At 38.9% G+C, this 15,998-nt stretch overlaps 1 protein-coding gene across 1 annotated transcript; it reads left to right on the top strand.

Moving 5' to 3' along the window:
• The first annotated feature begins 1,256 nt into the window (after positions 1-1,256).
• Positions 1,257-14,181, top strand: LOC5580058 (ras-related protein Rab-10). Its single transcript, XM_011495253.2, has 5 exons — positions 1,257-1,390; positions 1,666-1,896; positions 12,772-12,971; positions 13,040-13,129; positions 13,466-14,181. The coding sequence occupies exons 2-5, from the start codon at positions 1,770-1,772 to the stop codon at positions 13,661-13,663; spliced, it is 615 nt and encodes a 204-aa protein (XP_011493555.1). The 5' UTR covers positions 1,257-1,390; positions 1,666-1,769; the 3' UTR covers positions 13,664-14,181.
• The last annotated feature ends 1,817 nt before the right edge of the window (positions 14,182-15,998 follow it).

Raw genomic sequence — 15,998 nt, 5'->3', positions numbered from 1 at the left:
AGATTCGTATGTGTCAACCTATGGACGCATAGATCATCACTCCAACACGGATTCAGTGTGTTTTGCTTATGGTTATCTTGTGTCATAATCATCATGTTCAAGTTGGTCGATTCATTGATTTGCGCAATGAGATTGTTATGATGAAATCCATGAGCTATCCTATCGATTTCCATGTTCAAAGCTTCTAAATTGTTTGTGATCAACCCATGGAATGCATAGTGAACTGAATTGCGGTTGGACCTCGTGTCGAACGACAGTCATCATCATGCTTCCAAAGAGAAGAAGCAAATTTTGAAGCTGAAAGTGTTAGATGAAAATTTGTGAATTCGATTTTTCTTTTATTAGTGAAGTTGACCGATGTACGAGAATTCTACCTTTCTATAAGAAAACATTGATTATAATGTATAGTTTAGTAGAAAAATCGGATTCCACTAACAGATTTTCCTGGCTTTCAGTTTCGAAAAAAATGGAATATGCTTATCCCTAGCTTCCCAAATTATGGATTTGCGGCGCCCCGCTTGTTGCTGGCTCACGGGTTTGAAAAAAAAATCAAGAGAGCTTGCGACAAGCAGAGGAGCGTCGGATCCATATTTTGGGGAGCAAAAGTTTTTCTACCAAATTTCTTCTTTCAGCCCCATGACATTTATGTTCTATCACACATGACTATCTAAAGCTACTACATTTCGAATTCAATAAGCAAATCAGTTGGTTTTCATGATTTAATATTTGGAAATTCATGTTTGTTTCACATGACAACCTAATGTTGATACACATGTTATTATACCGTGAAATCAATGATGAAATCCATATGGCTACCACACTCAAATCATGTGGTTTTCCTCATTGCGCAAATCTATAAGTAAAACACACGACCTTGACGTGTAGATTTTTCTCAGTGTAGTAAATGTAAAACGCGTTGTTTGTAGTATGTTCGAAAGGTGTAGAAAGGAAAATGACACAAACATATTCCAGTCGTGTTCCACATGTAGCGTTTGCTACCGAGAATGTAGTAAACTCAACTTTGCTACATTCTATTCATACCGCCCAATGTATGTGATGATGTTCCATAATTTTGCATCAACCGATTTGAGTGTGTCGCGGAACTCACAATCTTTCGCTTGGCCGATGCGACCAAAAGATAAATTTTATTGTTTTGTTCCTTTTCACACGTTCATTCGTTGGTCGCCCTCTCACCAGATGATTCACCCCTTTTTTCGCTTTTGACAGTTCACACCCGACCCGAAGCCTGCTGGTGTGCGTGTGAGAACTCTGGACAAACGAAAGACGAAAAAGTAGTGACTCGCGAACGATTCGTAATAATTTTAATCATTGCACTTTGGTGTAGTTTTTTCGTGTGCTGATAAAATTTGCCGACTCGGAAACGGTTGAGGTGTTAAATTAACTGTAGAAAGTGCACCCCCAGGATCAAGAAACCGGGACAAGGTGGAGGATACTGGATTACTGGCCGCAAGGACTCAAAACGGGGCGAGAAAATTCCACTGCAAGAAGCAGAATCTGAGATCCTCCCTTTTGCTACAGGCTGAGACTGATTTTGCTACTCACTGGACCTGAAGGAGTGAGAGGGAAAGAAAACAATCCACCAACACCCAACGAAGCCCAGACAGGGAAGACAAGTGCGTGACACAAAGGACGTTTTTTTTCTAGGGGGATTTATCTGACAAACGGTCAGACGGAAAATCGAGGCCAATTTTGGTAGCATAGAGCAGATTGTTTTAGATTAGCGCCTGTTGATTCCAGCCGACAGAAAGATGGCAAAGAAGACGTACGATTTGCTGTTCAAATTGTTGCTGATCGGTGATTCCGGCGTTGGGAAAACATGCATCCTGTTCCGCTTCTCCGACGATGCATTCACGTCCACCTTCATCTCCACAATCGGTAAGTGCAACCAGTTGAAATTCGTTATCAATGTCCGTAGATTCGGAGAAACCGCTGCAAGCAGTCAGTGGTTACGGCACGGCACTTGACTGTTTTTCGCTTTGTGTGTCTGTTACATGTTTTATTTACTTGAGCTCTGTGCGTGTCCAACAAACAGCTGGGTGTTGCATTGCATCGTTCGATGAGTCAAATATGGACAAAATAGTTGCCTCTCTTGTGTATGCCTTTACGTTTTTGTTTCTGTTTTCTTTAGATCCCTCGAGAGTAGTATTTTTTCACTGCTTCGGTTCATCTCGGACGATATATGTTGTGATATATCGTTCGCATTGGGAGTGCCATTCTATAGAAGGGTTGAAGGTTTAGTCATTCGTCATCCAATTTTGTTGTTCTATGTGTAACTTAACTTACGAGACCGACGTTGATTTGATACGGTCGATTTGTTTACTTAGTAACTCGAATCGCAATTTAAATGTTCGTCTATTAATCGATACAAGGTCTGCATAGATCGACTGTTTATTGCTATATCTATTACACCCTACATCTCTCGTACACAACTTGACATAATTACAAACTAGGATGACCAATCTCCCACTGTTATTTTTTTTTTAGTTTCATTCCAAACATTACATTCATTTCTTATATCTAGGTGTTCTATTTTAGACAACACTATCATCCTAGTTTGGTAAAACAAATTTAAGATTTTATTAACATTTGATTAACAACGTATTACATTTAATTTACCGTAGCAGTTCAGATCTTTTACAGATGAGTTGATTTCACCTACTCATAAGAAAAAAAAACGCTTTCAATTTACTTAACCTAACTTAACTTAAATATAAAACGCAATAATCGAGGCAATAGAATTGGTATTGGTACTATACCAGGGAGGAAGCTTCAGAATCATTTTCAAAATTTTAATTCGAATCCAGTACAGAGCTTTTTTCCTGGTATTACAACAGCAAGTCCATATTGGTACAGCATACAACATGGCTGGCATGAAAATTTGTTTGAATATCAAAAGCTTGTTCTTAAGACAAAGTTTTGATTTTCTTTTAATAGAGAGAGACATTTTACATATTTGTTACATTTGGCTTGAATGCCTTCAATGTGATTTTTGAAAGATAAATTTTTATCTAGCGTTCGCCCTAGATACTTAACTTCATCTGACCAACCAGGGCCGGATTTACAAATGTGGGGGCCCCGGGGCCAGAGTCTTGTGGGGGCCCTTTTTCCAAAAAACTTGTTTGATAAAATTGAATGAATGAAAGGCTTTTGTTTTTTTTTTGAAATGTTATTTGAATGTTAGTTTCCAGAAGTTAGAATCTAACTGCTTTGAATTCTTCATTAACATAACTTGAGATCAGAATACTTAAGGTGAAAATGAATCGAAGCCAAACCTCGAATTTTCAAGAGCACAAATCTGGAGAACCGATTACTCATTGGAGCTGAAAACTTAATCGATTGTTCGTTCGCTAGTGACCAATCGATCAAGTTTTCAGCTTAAACGGATGTTCGGTTCTTCATCCAGGTTTGTGCTCTTGAAATTTTGAGGTTTGCAGGGTGTCCATCCATCCGGGAAAAGCGGGAAAACCCCGGGAATTACAAATGGCCGGAAAAAATACCGGTAATACCCGGGAAATTGCAGAACACACCGGGAAAAGCAAAAAAACAAACAAACAAACTAGAATTTTTTTTCCAAGGGATGCACGACTAGACATGTTGTTAGAGTTTGGCAAGTTTTTTCGCAATTTTAACCGATTGCTCGTAAAATGCTTTGCGAATTTCTGGCTGAAGATAAAGTGGTTATCACGCACAATTTTATAAGAGCTCTAGTGTGCTTTACGAAACTCTACATCCTGCATTCATGCATTCTGTCTTGAAAAACAGCCTGGGTGTAAATATTTCAAATTAAATAATATTTCCATATCAATTTTGATGAATCTGGAAAGTGTGTACAAGTCAAACTGTGTATGAAGAGCGTATGCGAATGTTCGTAAGTTCAAATGTCACTTAGCTCTATAAAGCACATTCAAAGGAGTTCTTAGGAAACGTCGTTGAGATTCATGCACCAGTAGTCGCTCATGCCCCTATTACCGCTCACTAGTGTAAAGCGGATTTTTCGTATAACACGGATATTGTCTAGCTTCATTAACAACATTCAAATGAAGCAGTTTAACAATATTTTGATTGGTTTAAATAATTCTTTATATTAGAAACACAAGCCCCTACTTGACTCCCACCAAATTTAAGCAGCATGATGAAATTGATTTTTATGACAAATTGAAGAAAAAAATACAGAAAAAGTTTTTTAAAAAATGTCTTCTTACTTTTCACTTGCCCCAAAAGTGGGGCAAGTGAAAAGTTTACTGCTTTGAACAATAAATTCAAAAACAAACAGTTATTTTTACGATTTCTATTAGCATTAACATTTGTTAAGGCTTCCCAATGAACAATAACATAAGTAACATCTAAACAAAGAAAATGTTATTCTTTTCACTTGAATTTTCTTCTGTTCAGTTATGTTAGTTGAAATAATTCGACACCATTATAACTGCAACATTTCCAATGCTAGTTCTTACATTATAGGACAGCAATTGCATTTCTGCTCTGTAGAATTTCTACCGCTCGTTATTTGTTTTTGAGAAAGTCGGATAACTTTTTTTTTTTGCTTTATTATAGAGACTTTCAGCCCTGAGCTGGTTCGTCTCTGAACAGTCGGATAACTCTTCGGGAGAAATCAAACGGAATCCTTCAATAACGTATTTAGAACCTTTTTTATGTGGATAGACCTATACCCCATTTTTATGTTTTGAACTAGCTTTACATAGACATTCCACGAGATTTCCGTGTGTTCTCTAATATTGTAACTTTTCAGTCAACGTCTTCCTTTTAATTGGCTGCCCGAAGTAGACATATTAATATTGTAATGTTTGGCAACATCTTTTAGAGAAGTTCCATAATTTCTAATAGCTTTTAACGCTTGAGTATAGAGTTTCTTGAATTATCAGCACGTTATGTTTTTCTATGATAATTGCGAACCATGCTTACTTATGGCTAATTAAAGAGAAAACACAAATTCAATCTCTAATGATACACTTTTCACTTGACCACCTGATAAGAAAATTGACAGTGTTTAAATTTAGTTATTTTTAGGTATACGTCGAATTAATTCTTAAACTTTTTTTTATTGCAGTTTGAAACTGTCACAGAGGACAACTAAGAAGTGGTACAGGAAATTATTTTCCGCAACTTTTTTCCACTGAAAATATTAAAATAAGATTGTACGCCGCCAACTTGTTACGGAGTAACAGTTGACAGGTTAACAATTTTTCGCTCTATTATGCAATAATGGCTCAATCATCTCAGAAATCTCTTACCTATCGTAATGTTCTCAATGGCCTCAAAGGTTTACGCATGAGTTTAAAACGTTAATTCACATATTCAGTAAAATATATCAATTGTTTTCACTTACCCCATTTACCCACTTGTTCCGCGGTACCTTATTTCAAATAAGATTTTTAGTGGATTCTATAAAAGATTTTTGGTGAATTGTTCATGAAATTTCGGGTGAATTCCTACCAATTGGTACAAAGCTAAGGTAAAAATTTTTTGAGAAATTTCTAGGAAGAACCAAGTGGTTTCCATAAAACCGAATTTCGAGACACATTAATTAAGAATTGCTCTTTGGCGGGTTTCTGGAAGAATTCATACGGACAACAAAAAGCTTTGTTTCGATCACTTGCTTGACTCATCCATGGTTACGAGATTTTGTATGAATTTCTGCAGGTTTACAGCAAAGTATTTCTGATGTTCTCAGCGTATTGCTTGTGAGATCCTTAATGAATTCATGGAAAGCTTGTTGATTCCGTTTATCCATTCAAATAGCAAACACCTTTAACCCTTTCTTTCCCACGAGGATTTTAGTAGTTTAAAAATAAAAAATGTGATATCTAGATAAATCACCAGAACAAAAGATGTAAACTTTTACTCAAAAATATGAATAGAACTGAAAAAAAATATTTTTTGTGATGGATCACCAGTGATCCATTGGGAAGATGACTGCAACTAGGATAAGAAAGAGGCATCAATATTTTTTCCATTTCATTGTTTTTACTCATACACTTTGTTTGAACAGTGTGTTTTGCACATCTCTCGTCTATTCTTTAGGAAAATAAAAAGCTTGGAAGAAGTTTTTGTCTTTTTTGAGACAAAAGCAAACATTACACTTAGTGCTTTTAAATAAACTGAATCAATGATCATTGATATTTGCAAAGAACGGTATTCAACGGGCCAATGTTCTACTCCGTCATACCGTGCATATAGTTTTTGATTAGTGTGTTGGTTTGGTGATCGTCATCAGCGTCTTACAATTTCCTTTCCAACTTGAAATCATTTTCCAAGACATGATGATAGTTTTGTTTTCGAAAAGAGAGGTTCGAGCAGAATTGAAAAATCATCCCTGGGCTTGGAATTATATTTTCCAGGGAGCGATGAATTTTGATAATTGATCGCTAGTAGTTTTGATTAGATGTTGGGTGAATTTCAAAGCAATGGCAACCTCTTTGTTACAAAATTGAGATTTTATCTTCTGACCTAAGGATTCTGGTTAAACTACTGTACTATGCAGTTGGGCTGCACTACGCTATCACTCATCAAAATTACTTTCACTTCGTGAAAATATAATTTCAAACTGGCGAGAAGATTACAGACTGAGGGTGGGTTAGGAGCACAATTACGTGCCTATTCTGCGCGGCGTGTGAGGTGACACGAGTCGAATGAGGTGACAATTGTCGACTCGCTCCCATTTGATTAGCATTAGTCGTCTCACGTCACTCGCGGTGAGAGCAAGTCGTCTCGACTCACACGCCGCGCAGAATAAGCACGTTAGACTCTTGAATGTGCAATGTGGGGTAGTAATTGGGAATGCCATTGACGGTTTGTAATCTTCTACGAGGTTTTCGAAAACCATCAGGGCGCGTGCACCGGGTTGCGGATAGGAGCAAAGGGGGATCAATAGCATCTACCTAAAATAATAGAGCAAGAAGCCGTTCCATGATTAGGTAATGTTTAGCGATCTTCTATGGTGTTCTAGTACTATAAAATTCTTCACTCACTGGGAATTCTGGCCTTGATAATATCAATCAGTGGCGCAACCAAGGGGGGGTTTCGGGGGTCAAACCCCCCCCCCCCCCCCCCCAGAGCCGAAAAAATATAAGGCTTATCTTCTGTAGTTCATTAACATTCTACAATTATGGATCAGTAATTTAGGCTCGTATTAACACTCTGAGTTTCAGTGGTTTTAACAGTAACATACTTATTCTATGGTTTCTTTAAATTCTTAGACCCCTGAGGAGGTTAGTAGAACAAAAATATTTGCAAACTTGTACTATAATATAGAACTGAACAAAATATAGTACAAGTTGGTCGTTTTATCAAAACAAAATGGTCGAGTTTGGAGGATTGGATCTCGGCTTCTTGTACTTGGATGACTTAAAATTTGGAAATACATAGATTAGCCGGAAATTCACAGCTTTAAAAAATCAATCTTTTGAGTAATAATAAATCTTCAAATTTAACAAAAATATAAAAATAAAACTGTTCATTTCACTATTTTGCGAAATTAATCAATAATTCAAACTAGTTTTTAGAACAATTATATTTAGTAAAAATTGTGTATTCAAATAAAATCAAAGTGAAAATTTTTGACATTTTTCACACGATGCGAAACATACGATGACAAAGAAGTTTGTGTTTGAAATATCATGAATTTTCTGCTGAGTGAAATTATGTGAAGTGAGTGAAAGCTTATTTATGAATTTCAGTGCAAATTACAAAAAGCCCACTAGAAGCCAAGACCTAGGTCTCCAAGTTTGATCTTTTAATATAAAAAGTGACCCGTGGGCAGTTTATTCTGTTCAGTGTTGTAAGGCTATAATATTGTTTTGCCTTTTCTGAAAACTTAACTGAAGCATTTGTGTCAGAAGTTGGTCATCCATTTAAATATATTGGAAAAAAGGTCCCATCCGCAGCATAAATAATCTTTCAATTTGCTCATTACATTGCAAACTTTCCCGACCTTCAGACCATATGAATTTCCGGAGAATTGTTTCTTCAGTTTTGAAAAATTACGCAGATAATGTTTTCTCCTTCTGCATATCGAATACTGTAACATGGGACGACAACGAATGCTATGGTAAATATTCAACGAACACAGATAAGTAAATGCTGATTGAGCATTATCACGCGTTATCGCGGTTTTTCTCGGTAGAATTGTCTGAAACTTTGGTGTAAGAAGCGCATCAGTACTATGCATATTGTGGCCAAATATGAGCGCTCTAGCTTTTAAAAAACCCCACTGCCGAGGTGAGCCAAGAATGGGGTCTGGCTTCCTACTTTCCCAAAAATTATTACCTTCAAGATATCAAAACCACCTTGACTAAAATTTACATTACATCCTTGACTACAATTTACATTAAAGACTCTTATCTTACGTAAACGACAGGAGTAATCATAATATCATGACTAAAAAGTACACTTAAATGAAAAGTTATTCAAAATCATTTTGACTAGACAATGCTTCCTTTTCTCAGAAGCAAGGGAATATGAGTACTTTTCAAAAACTACCACGTCACAATACTAATAAAAAAATAGTGTTCATGTGGGTGCTATTGCCTAGTCCGTCTGAGTATTGGTCCTGGTAGAGGGGAAACTTGGCCAAAGGCAGACCGAGGGTTCAGCCTTGACAAGTTAAGCTGTCAGGTAGCTCCAACTGAATACCATACAAAAAAAAAAAAATAATGGTATTGAAAAAAATCTTCCAAAAAATTAAAAATACTTCATTGATGTATTAAACAGCTATTGAGGTATGCTGGAGGTATTGAACTACAATTGAAAAATGTCATTTTTATATGAAAATCCATCAAGTATTATTGAGGTATTACAATACCTGATCTAGTTATCAGTTTGATGTTCGTAGAATATGCTTGAGGTATTATTTGAGGTATTTTACCTCTTATGCAGGGCTAATTCATACCTCATTCAGGTATGTAGTATTGGAAATTATAAGGTATGGAATACCTTAAATTGGTATTCAGTAGTTATTTTCTTCTGCTCGGGTATTCAGTATGACCATGCTGAGCGTCGTGGGTTCGAATCCCGCTGGTCGAGGATCTTTTCGTAAAGGAAATTTTCTCGATTCCCAGGGCAGTAGAATGGCCTCGTTTGAAGCCAAACTGTTCATCGGGAATGATCCGAGTGTTTTCAAGGAGTTGCTCTATACGCTTTAGGATTATGCGTTCTAGAAGTTTGCTGAAGGTAGGCAAAAGACTAATTGGTCTATAGTTAGACGCAATTATAGAATCCTTGTTTGGCTTCGGGATACCAATCACAACGGCATGTTTCCAACTGGATGGAAAATACCCGATTCGAAGTCAAGCAGAAAATATTTTGGCAAGAAAAACAATGGCCTTTCGAGGTAGCTTCTTGATAACGCAACTCCGAATGTTGTCATGACCCGGAGATTTTTTGGATTTCGGTTTCAGGATCGTCCGCCATTTGGTTGGAGTGTGCTTGTGCAAAGCTCATGGCCAGTAGCTGCGCTTTCTCTACCGACGAGGCGATGATGGTGTCTCCTTGGCGCAGTGGTGGGCTGTATTTGGTGGATTTACGCAGAGCTTTGAAGATTCTCCAGAGAGTGTTACGATCATCGCTCAGCGTGCTCAGCGTTTGCTTGAATTTGTTGTAATTGGCTTGATCGCACTCTTCACGAATTCTGCGATTAAGGGACGAAACTATGTCGTGGTAAATAAGATCTCTTCTCCGGTACCACTGGCGCCGCCGTTTATTACGTAATGCGATCAATTTAAGTGTACTTTCAGGAATTGTTGCAGTTTGATAAGTTCGTTGCTGGACTTCAGGGACCGCAGCAGCTTCTGCGTCAAGTATGGTCGTTGTCAGGAGCACTATGGACCAATGCATGAGTTCACTATTTGACGTTTGAGTGGTGCCGTGTTATTTACGTAACCATGGTAACGGCACCGCTCAAACGTCAAATTAGTGAACTCGTGCATTGGTCCATAGCAGCGTCAATATCAGCTTCGTCATTGAGGGTTACTACAGTTGGATCTAGTAGGTTTCGCTTAGCGTTGACCTCACGATGGAGACGAGGCCAGTCCGCACGAGCATAGCAGCGGATTTTTGGTGTTACTCGTACAGTTGGAGCTAAGAGACTTATGCTGAATGTTATCGGGCGATGATCCGAGGACAGTTCGTTTAAGCTGACGGGCTTTGTCATATCCAGCAAGTTGTTCGAGAGAGTCAGGTCCAGCGTGGATGGACGACCGCGGGCGGAAGAACGCATGTTTTTGCTGAAGCCAAGTTTCAGTGACAATACCTACGTCGATGCTGTGTCGTTCCAGGAAATCGAAAAATTCAAGCTTCTTAGGGTTCATTCATAAATTTCATAACGCTGAAAATGGCCATTTTCGAAACCCACCCACCCCCTCGTAACGCGATGATAAATTGTTTGTATGAAAGTTCTACAAATTATGTATGAACCGCAACACCAGCAGGACACCCACCCACCCCCTTCAGCGTTATGAAATTTGTGAATAAGCCCTTACCATGAACGGACCGACTGTTCTAGTTAGCAATACGCAAGCAGTCTAAATTAGACATTATAGACGTACTTGGTCGTTAGCTCGAAAAGAGCTAGAATTTGTTGCCAGAGCGAGAAATTCCGACATTGAGAATAGACTGTTGTTGCTGCTTGTGTTTCCCATTAGCGCCTGAACATAGGAACCCGCTGTGGCGGAGTGAGGTGGATTGTTGATTCGATTGGGACGCGCAGGGAGTGGTAGTGCTTGCTGACGGCGGTCGGCTCTCATTTTTTCCAGCTTTTCGATGTAAATTTTGCGGCTGGGACAACCTCGATAATTGGCAGTATGTTGCCCACTACAGTTTGCACATTTTATCGAGGCACGGGTCGTGTTTCTGTCGACATGTTGTAAGTCCGCTTTCTTAGGAAGTTTGCACTCGGCCGACAAATGCTTCTCGCCACACTTGACGCATAATGGGAACAGATTGCAATTCCGCATACCATGTCCGAATCGCTGGCATCGGTGACACTGGACGGCATCGGTGGGTTTCCGATCGTAATAATGCCATTTCACTACAGTGTTGAAGAGGGCTTTGATTTTCTGTAGCTCCGATAGTTTAACGGCACCTTTTACGAAGTGGAGTAAGTACAAGGCACTTTCTTCCAAATCGACGACTTTGCAGGAAAATAATTTCAATTCTGCAGGGATTACACCATGAGCAAGAAGCTCCAGCTCGACAGTGTCGTACACAGATAGACCTGACAAAATTGCTTTCACCGGTTGCCCAGTGACAAGGATGTAAGTGTAGAATTGAACGTTGGATTGCTTCAGTGCATTGACAATGTTACGAAAGCCCTCCTCTGTCGAGCACAGTAGCTGCACTCCTGTTTTGATCGCCCTCATCATGTAGTCAGTTTGGGCTACGTTGATTTGCACCATCAGCTCACGAACCTGTTTAGTAGTTTGGTTGGAAATTGTTATCGGAGGAACCCGAACTTTCTTCACCTTAGGCGGCTGTATCGTTACTACCGGGTTCGGAGTTAACATTGGCATCTCGTCGTCCACATCTTCGTTTTGGAGTAGCTCAAATTGATTGCTCACTGCGACGTTGATTTTGTTTTGGAGAGCATTATCCCTGCTACAGCTTGGTGCTTGATCCGCCAGTGCTGGTGATGTTTGCGTTGCCATGTATGGACTCTTCGAACGCGGTGGATGAAGGGAAGGTTCGTTGAGGTTATGCTCTGCCTCAAGTCCGCGTTTCTGCCTTGTTTTTGATTGACTCCTGGTGGTCACTCGCGACGGTCCGGAGGCCGCATTTTGTTTAAACGGATCCGGGGGATCTCTCTGCGTACTCAGGTTGCCGATTCGCGATTAATACTTCGGAGATAATGATAGAAAACTCGATTGAAAAGAACCGCACGAAATTAGTTTGTTTACTTAGCATAGAAGGGTTGCCAGAATCTTGCGTCTTGAGGTGAAAAAATGCTAACAAACTTGCATCTTGTCACCTTTATTCACAAAAGAAAGGATCGATGAAGAGAAATCGATCATGCGACTTACGCCCTTATTCTAGCACACGCTTAAAATATCTTTTCGCTCTCGCGCAACGCAATACCGGACAAGAGCTGATTCTGTCGCACGCCCCACAGGAGCATGTAACATAATCAAAAGAACCCAAACTACTACGGAGTGAAATCCACTCGGCTGACGTGAAACATAAAATAGGTACGAACTGTCTTGCTCGAGCCTCAACGAAGCACTCTAAAACTGAAAACAAAAAAGTTATATCAGACTGTGGTTTTGGGTCCATGATAAATTAAGGCGAAGTAGGCCGTCATTGAAATTTGTACGCGTCGTTGATGGTTGTTGCTAATGCATCACACGATTTCGAATTAAAGAAAATCAGTTGGTTTTGCACTAAAACAGCTGGAAAAGTATCAGCATACTTTATGTATGTTAGCGCGTACAGGGATACTTTTTCAAGTCAATATAAATTATCAAGACTGAGTTTTATCACTTTGAAATGCAAGCTGAAAAGTCATCATTGTTGCCAAAACGAATGACGGGCTACTTAGCCTTAAAACTTTCAGAATTATTTTACTAAGCTCAAATGAAGAGTTAGATAATGAGTGTCTTCAGCAAAGTTGGTCATAATAACTTGTCCTAAAAGTTTGCTGAAGAACACACTCACAAATTTCCTCAAGAAACAAATTTTGTTCAAATTTTAATAAACTCTAGTTAAATACTGAATCGTGATTTCAACTTTCCACTCCTGCAGGTATCGATTTCAAAATTAAAACCATCGAGCTACGCGGCAAAAAGATCAAACTCCAAATCTGGGACACGGCCGGTCAGGAGCGATTCCACACGATCACCACCTCCTACTACCGGGGTGCAATGGGGATAATGTTGGTGTACGACATCACCAACGAGAAGAGTTTCGACAACATAGTCAAGTGGTTGCGGAACATAGACGAGGTAAGTGATCTGGATCGTTTTGGGATCGATTCCATCGATTGTTCATTTATCGTTATTCCTATTTACAGCATGCGAACGAGGATGTTGAAAAGATGATTCTGGGGAACAAATGCGACATGACAGACAAACGCGTTGTCAGCATAGAACGAGGAGAAAGTGTAAGTAGAAGGCGGGTTCTAGTAGGAAATGCAGGGACTGGTTGCGACTGAGTGCCTTCAAACTAGGGACTTTTGGTTGGTCAAGGATTGCTTCGAAATGAAAATTTGCTTGACTTCTCTGGGCATATATGTAGTATCATCGTACTTGCCATAGAAAGCTCTCAGTTTATAACTGTGGAAGTATTCATAGAAACACTAAGCTAAGAAGCAAGCTCTGTCCCAGTTGGGACGTAACACCAGAAACAAAAGAAAAATAAAGTTCATATTCTAAAGCCTCTAAGGTTCCTATTTTAACCAGACTTGCTTACTTATTTGCTTACTTATTTCCACGCGCAGATCGCCCGCGAGCACGACATCCGCTTCATGGAGACCTCGGCCAAGGCGAACATCAACATCGAGAGAGCATTCCGAGAGCTGGCCGAAGCGATTCTGGACAAAACTTCCGGCAAGGAGACGACCGACAATCCCGACCGGGTGGTCGTCAATCGTGGCACCGGCGATAAACCACCTGCCTACAAGGCGTGCTGTGCGTAGAGGGTGTGACCGACTTTTCGGGGCTGCAATTTGCTTATGATGATACCCTACAATCTACAACTCTGCTGGCACGCTTTCATCATCTGTGTGGGTATTAATGTAGAGAAGATTTATATTTTCAATGTGTTTTAGACTCTTAATTTTTTTATTACTTATTGCGAGTCAGGGGTGAGGAGCAAATACTTACACAAAAAAAAAACGAAGTAGGGCATAAATTTAGTCTAAATGGAGAGTCATGATGAAACAAAATCAGAGAAGCATTTGGAGAATGTAAGAACTAAAACAGTGTTTTACATTCACTTCTGAAGAAAAGTTGTTTTTTTGGGTTATTAACTGATGATACGACGTGAGATTCTGTTCGAAGCGCAAGATAAGGGGAGGGTGTACATGATTTTAGGTTTGCAATCAAGTTCTAATTATTCTTTCTATGTAGGAAAGCTTCTATGTAGTATTTTAGTCTGTACCGCCGCTGACGCATGCACGATCGCCAATAATGAATGTATCGATATTTTCTAACAGTCACCGGAGATACTTCCATTTTAGGGAAGCTTAATCTAACTAATCAATTTACCAGCGTTTGTTGTATTTGTCGGAATAGGAAAGCAAGAACGAATTAAAATTATCCTTGGTCAGATGCTAAACTTTATTGTTTTTCGATTGAGAGAATTCCCTGTCTATTTCAGGTCGCACTAGAAATATCAAATTATTACTCAACCCTTACTTGCCCACGATGTTGATCGACGATTTCTCCACGTAAAGAAGGCGTTTTATAAAAAGTAGGATACGCCTCCAATCGCGACACGCAACATACTGTTAGCCATCTATACTTTGGTAGCGCAACTAGTCAGATTATAAGAGATTTGATTTTTCACACATCCATCACATGCCGCTGTGGGAAAAATGTTTTATTTTCCTGATATAAGACGGTTCACAGTGAAACAGTAAGGCGAAAAAGGTAGAAATATCCATTCTCTATGTTCTACATACGTTTGTTTTTTTATATTATTCCACTACTTTCAAAAAAATGAGATCCGGCAGGTAGGAGCACTAGTTTGAGGTTGGAAAACTAGAATATGTGAGGTTAGTTTCATTGGAACTTTCGCCTGAGCGATTTTTGCACTTGAATAAAACACGTTTCGAAACATTATCCGCTGCCTATAAAAATACCATTGGGTAGAGAAATGAATTCTCTACCATTGAATTTCATTCTATTTCATACATTATTTCACTTAAGCGGTGAAAATAAATATTTTGTTCCGAATGTTTCGAAACCATGAATGAGTTTGACATTGCTCTCGTCAACCATCATCATGACGACAGCAGCACACCCCACCGGACGAATTGTCGTCTTGGGAGCGAATCGGCAACGGAAGGCATAAGAAATCAATGTGATTGGCCAATTTAGGAATCGAGTTAGTTAAACCGCCGAAACTGGTTATGGTGGCCCACATTGACCATTAAGATTTCCAATGCATACATAAGGTACCGTGGGGCAAGTGAGTGATGAAAATCGTATAAGGTACCGTGGGGTAAGTGGATACAGAAAAATCAATAGTCAAGTTCATTGTAATGTACAGATAACGTGAATAAAGTGATTCAAACTTTTTTCTGTGGATAACAAATGAGGGACTAATATACTTCAAATCGTTATTTGTTTCGATTTTTCTGATTGCGATGTATTGAGTATGAGCGACTTGAAAATTTGCGCCAAATGATCCTCTTGGTCAGTGTTGTGAAGCATTCAATTTCTCATAACTTACGCTTGAGATTTTTCATGCGTGAGTTGTCAATCACGCAACTCAGCAGTCAAAAAATCATGGATGAGTTGGCTTGCCTTTTTTACTCATTCTCTCGTATTTCCACAGTTCAGTCTGGTAAAATTATAGTAATCCTTTCTAACGTAAACGACAACATTCGAGTTTCACGAGTTTTTGACGGGTTTTACGACTGAATCATTTTTTTACAGTTTGAGTTGATTGAATGATTTTGCATCAAAATCTCAAGCGTGAGATTTGCGAAACAGATCTTTTATGAGTTTACTATCACGGGAGAGCGTATTTATTGAGATTTGACACTGATTTGAACACTGACCATGGTGGGGTAAGTGGATCATCAATTGGAAAAAAAAAATCTATTCTCAAATCAAATATGATGTAATTATATATTAGGAATGATATTACTCTCATTCTTGTTATTAGTGCTGTGTTGCATATTTTGATACCTAGTTTGAAAATAATAAAAAAAACTATTTTATCAAAATATTATGAGACACACAGAAAAAAAAAACACTGTAACTAGAATATGTTCAAGAAATTTCGTCCATTTTATACACACT

Source organism: Aedes aegypti, chromosome 1 (assembly GCF_002204515.2).
Source record: "Aedes aegypti strain LVP_AGWG chromosome 1, AaegL5.0 Primary Assembly, whole genome shotgun sequence".
Taxonomy (NCBI): domain Eukaryota; kingdom Metazoa; phylum Arthropoda; class Insecta; order Diptera; family Culicidae; genus Aedes; species Aedes aegypti.
The sequence above is the reverse complement of the archived record's forward strand: the minus strand, read 5'-3'. Positions and strand labels throughout refer to the sequence as shown.

Bases quoted from the DNA above. Each gene is read 5' to 3' on its own strand.
- LOC5580058 (XM_011495253.2), top strand. From the start codon at position 1,770: ATGGCAAAGAAGACGTACGATTTGCTGTTCAAATTGTTGCTGATCGGT. The intron at 1,897-12,771 runs GTAAGTGCAACC...CCACTCCTGCAG, and splicing joins CACCTTCATCTCCACAATCG to GTATCGATTTCAAAATTAAA. The intron at 12,972-13,039 runs GTAAGTGATCTG...TCCTATTTACAG, and splicing joins GGTTGCGGAACATAGACGAG to CATGCGAACGAGGATGTTGA.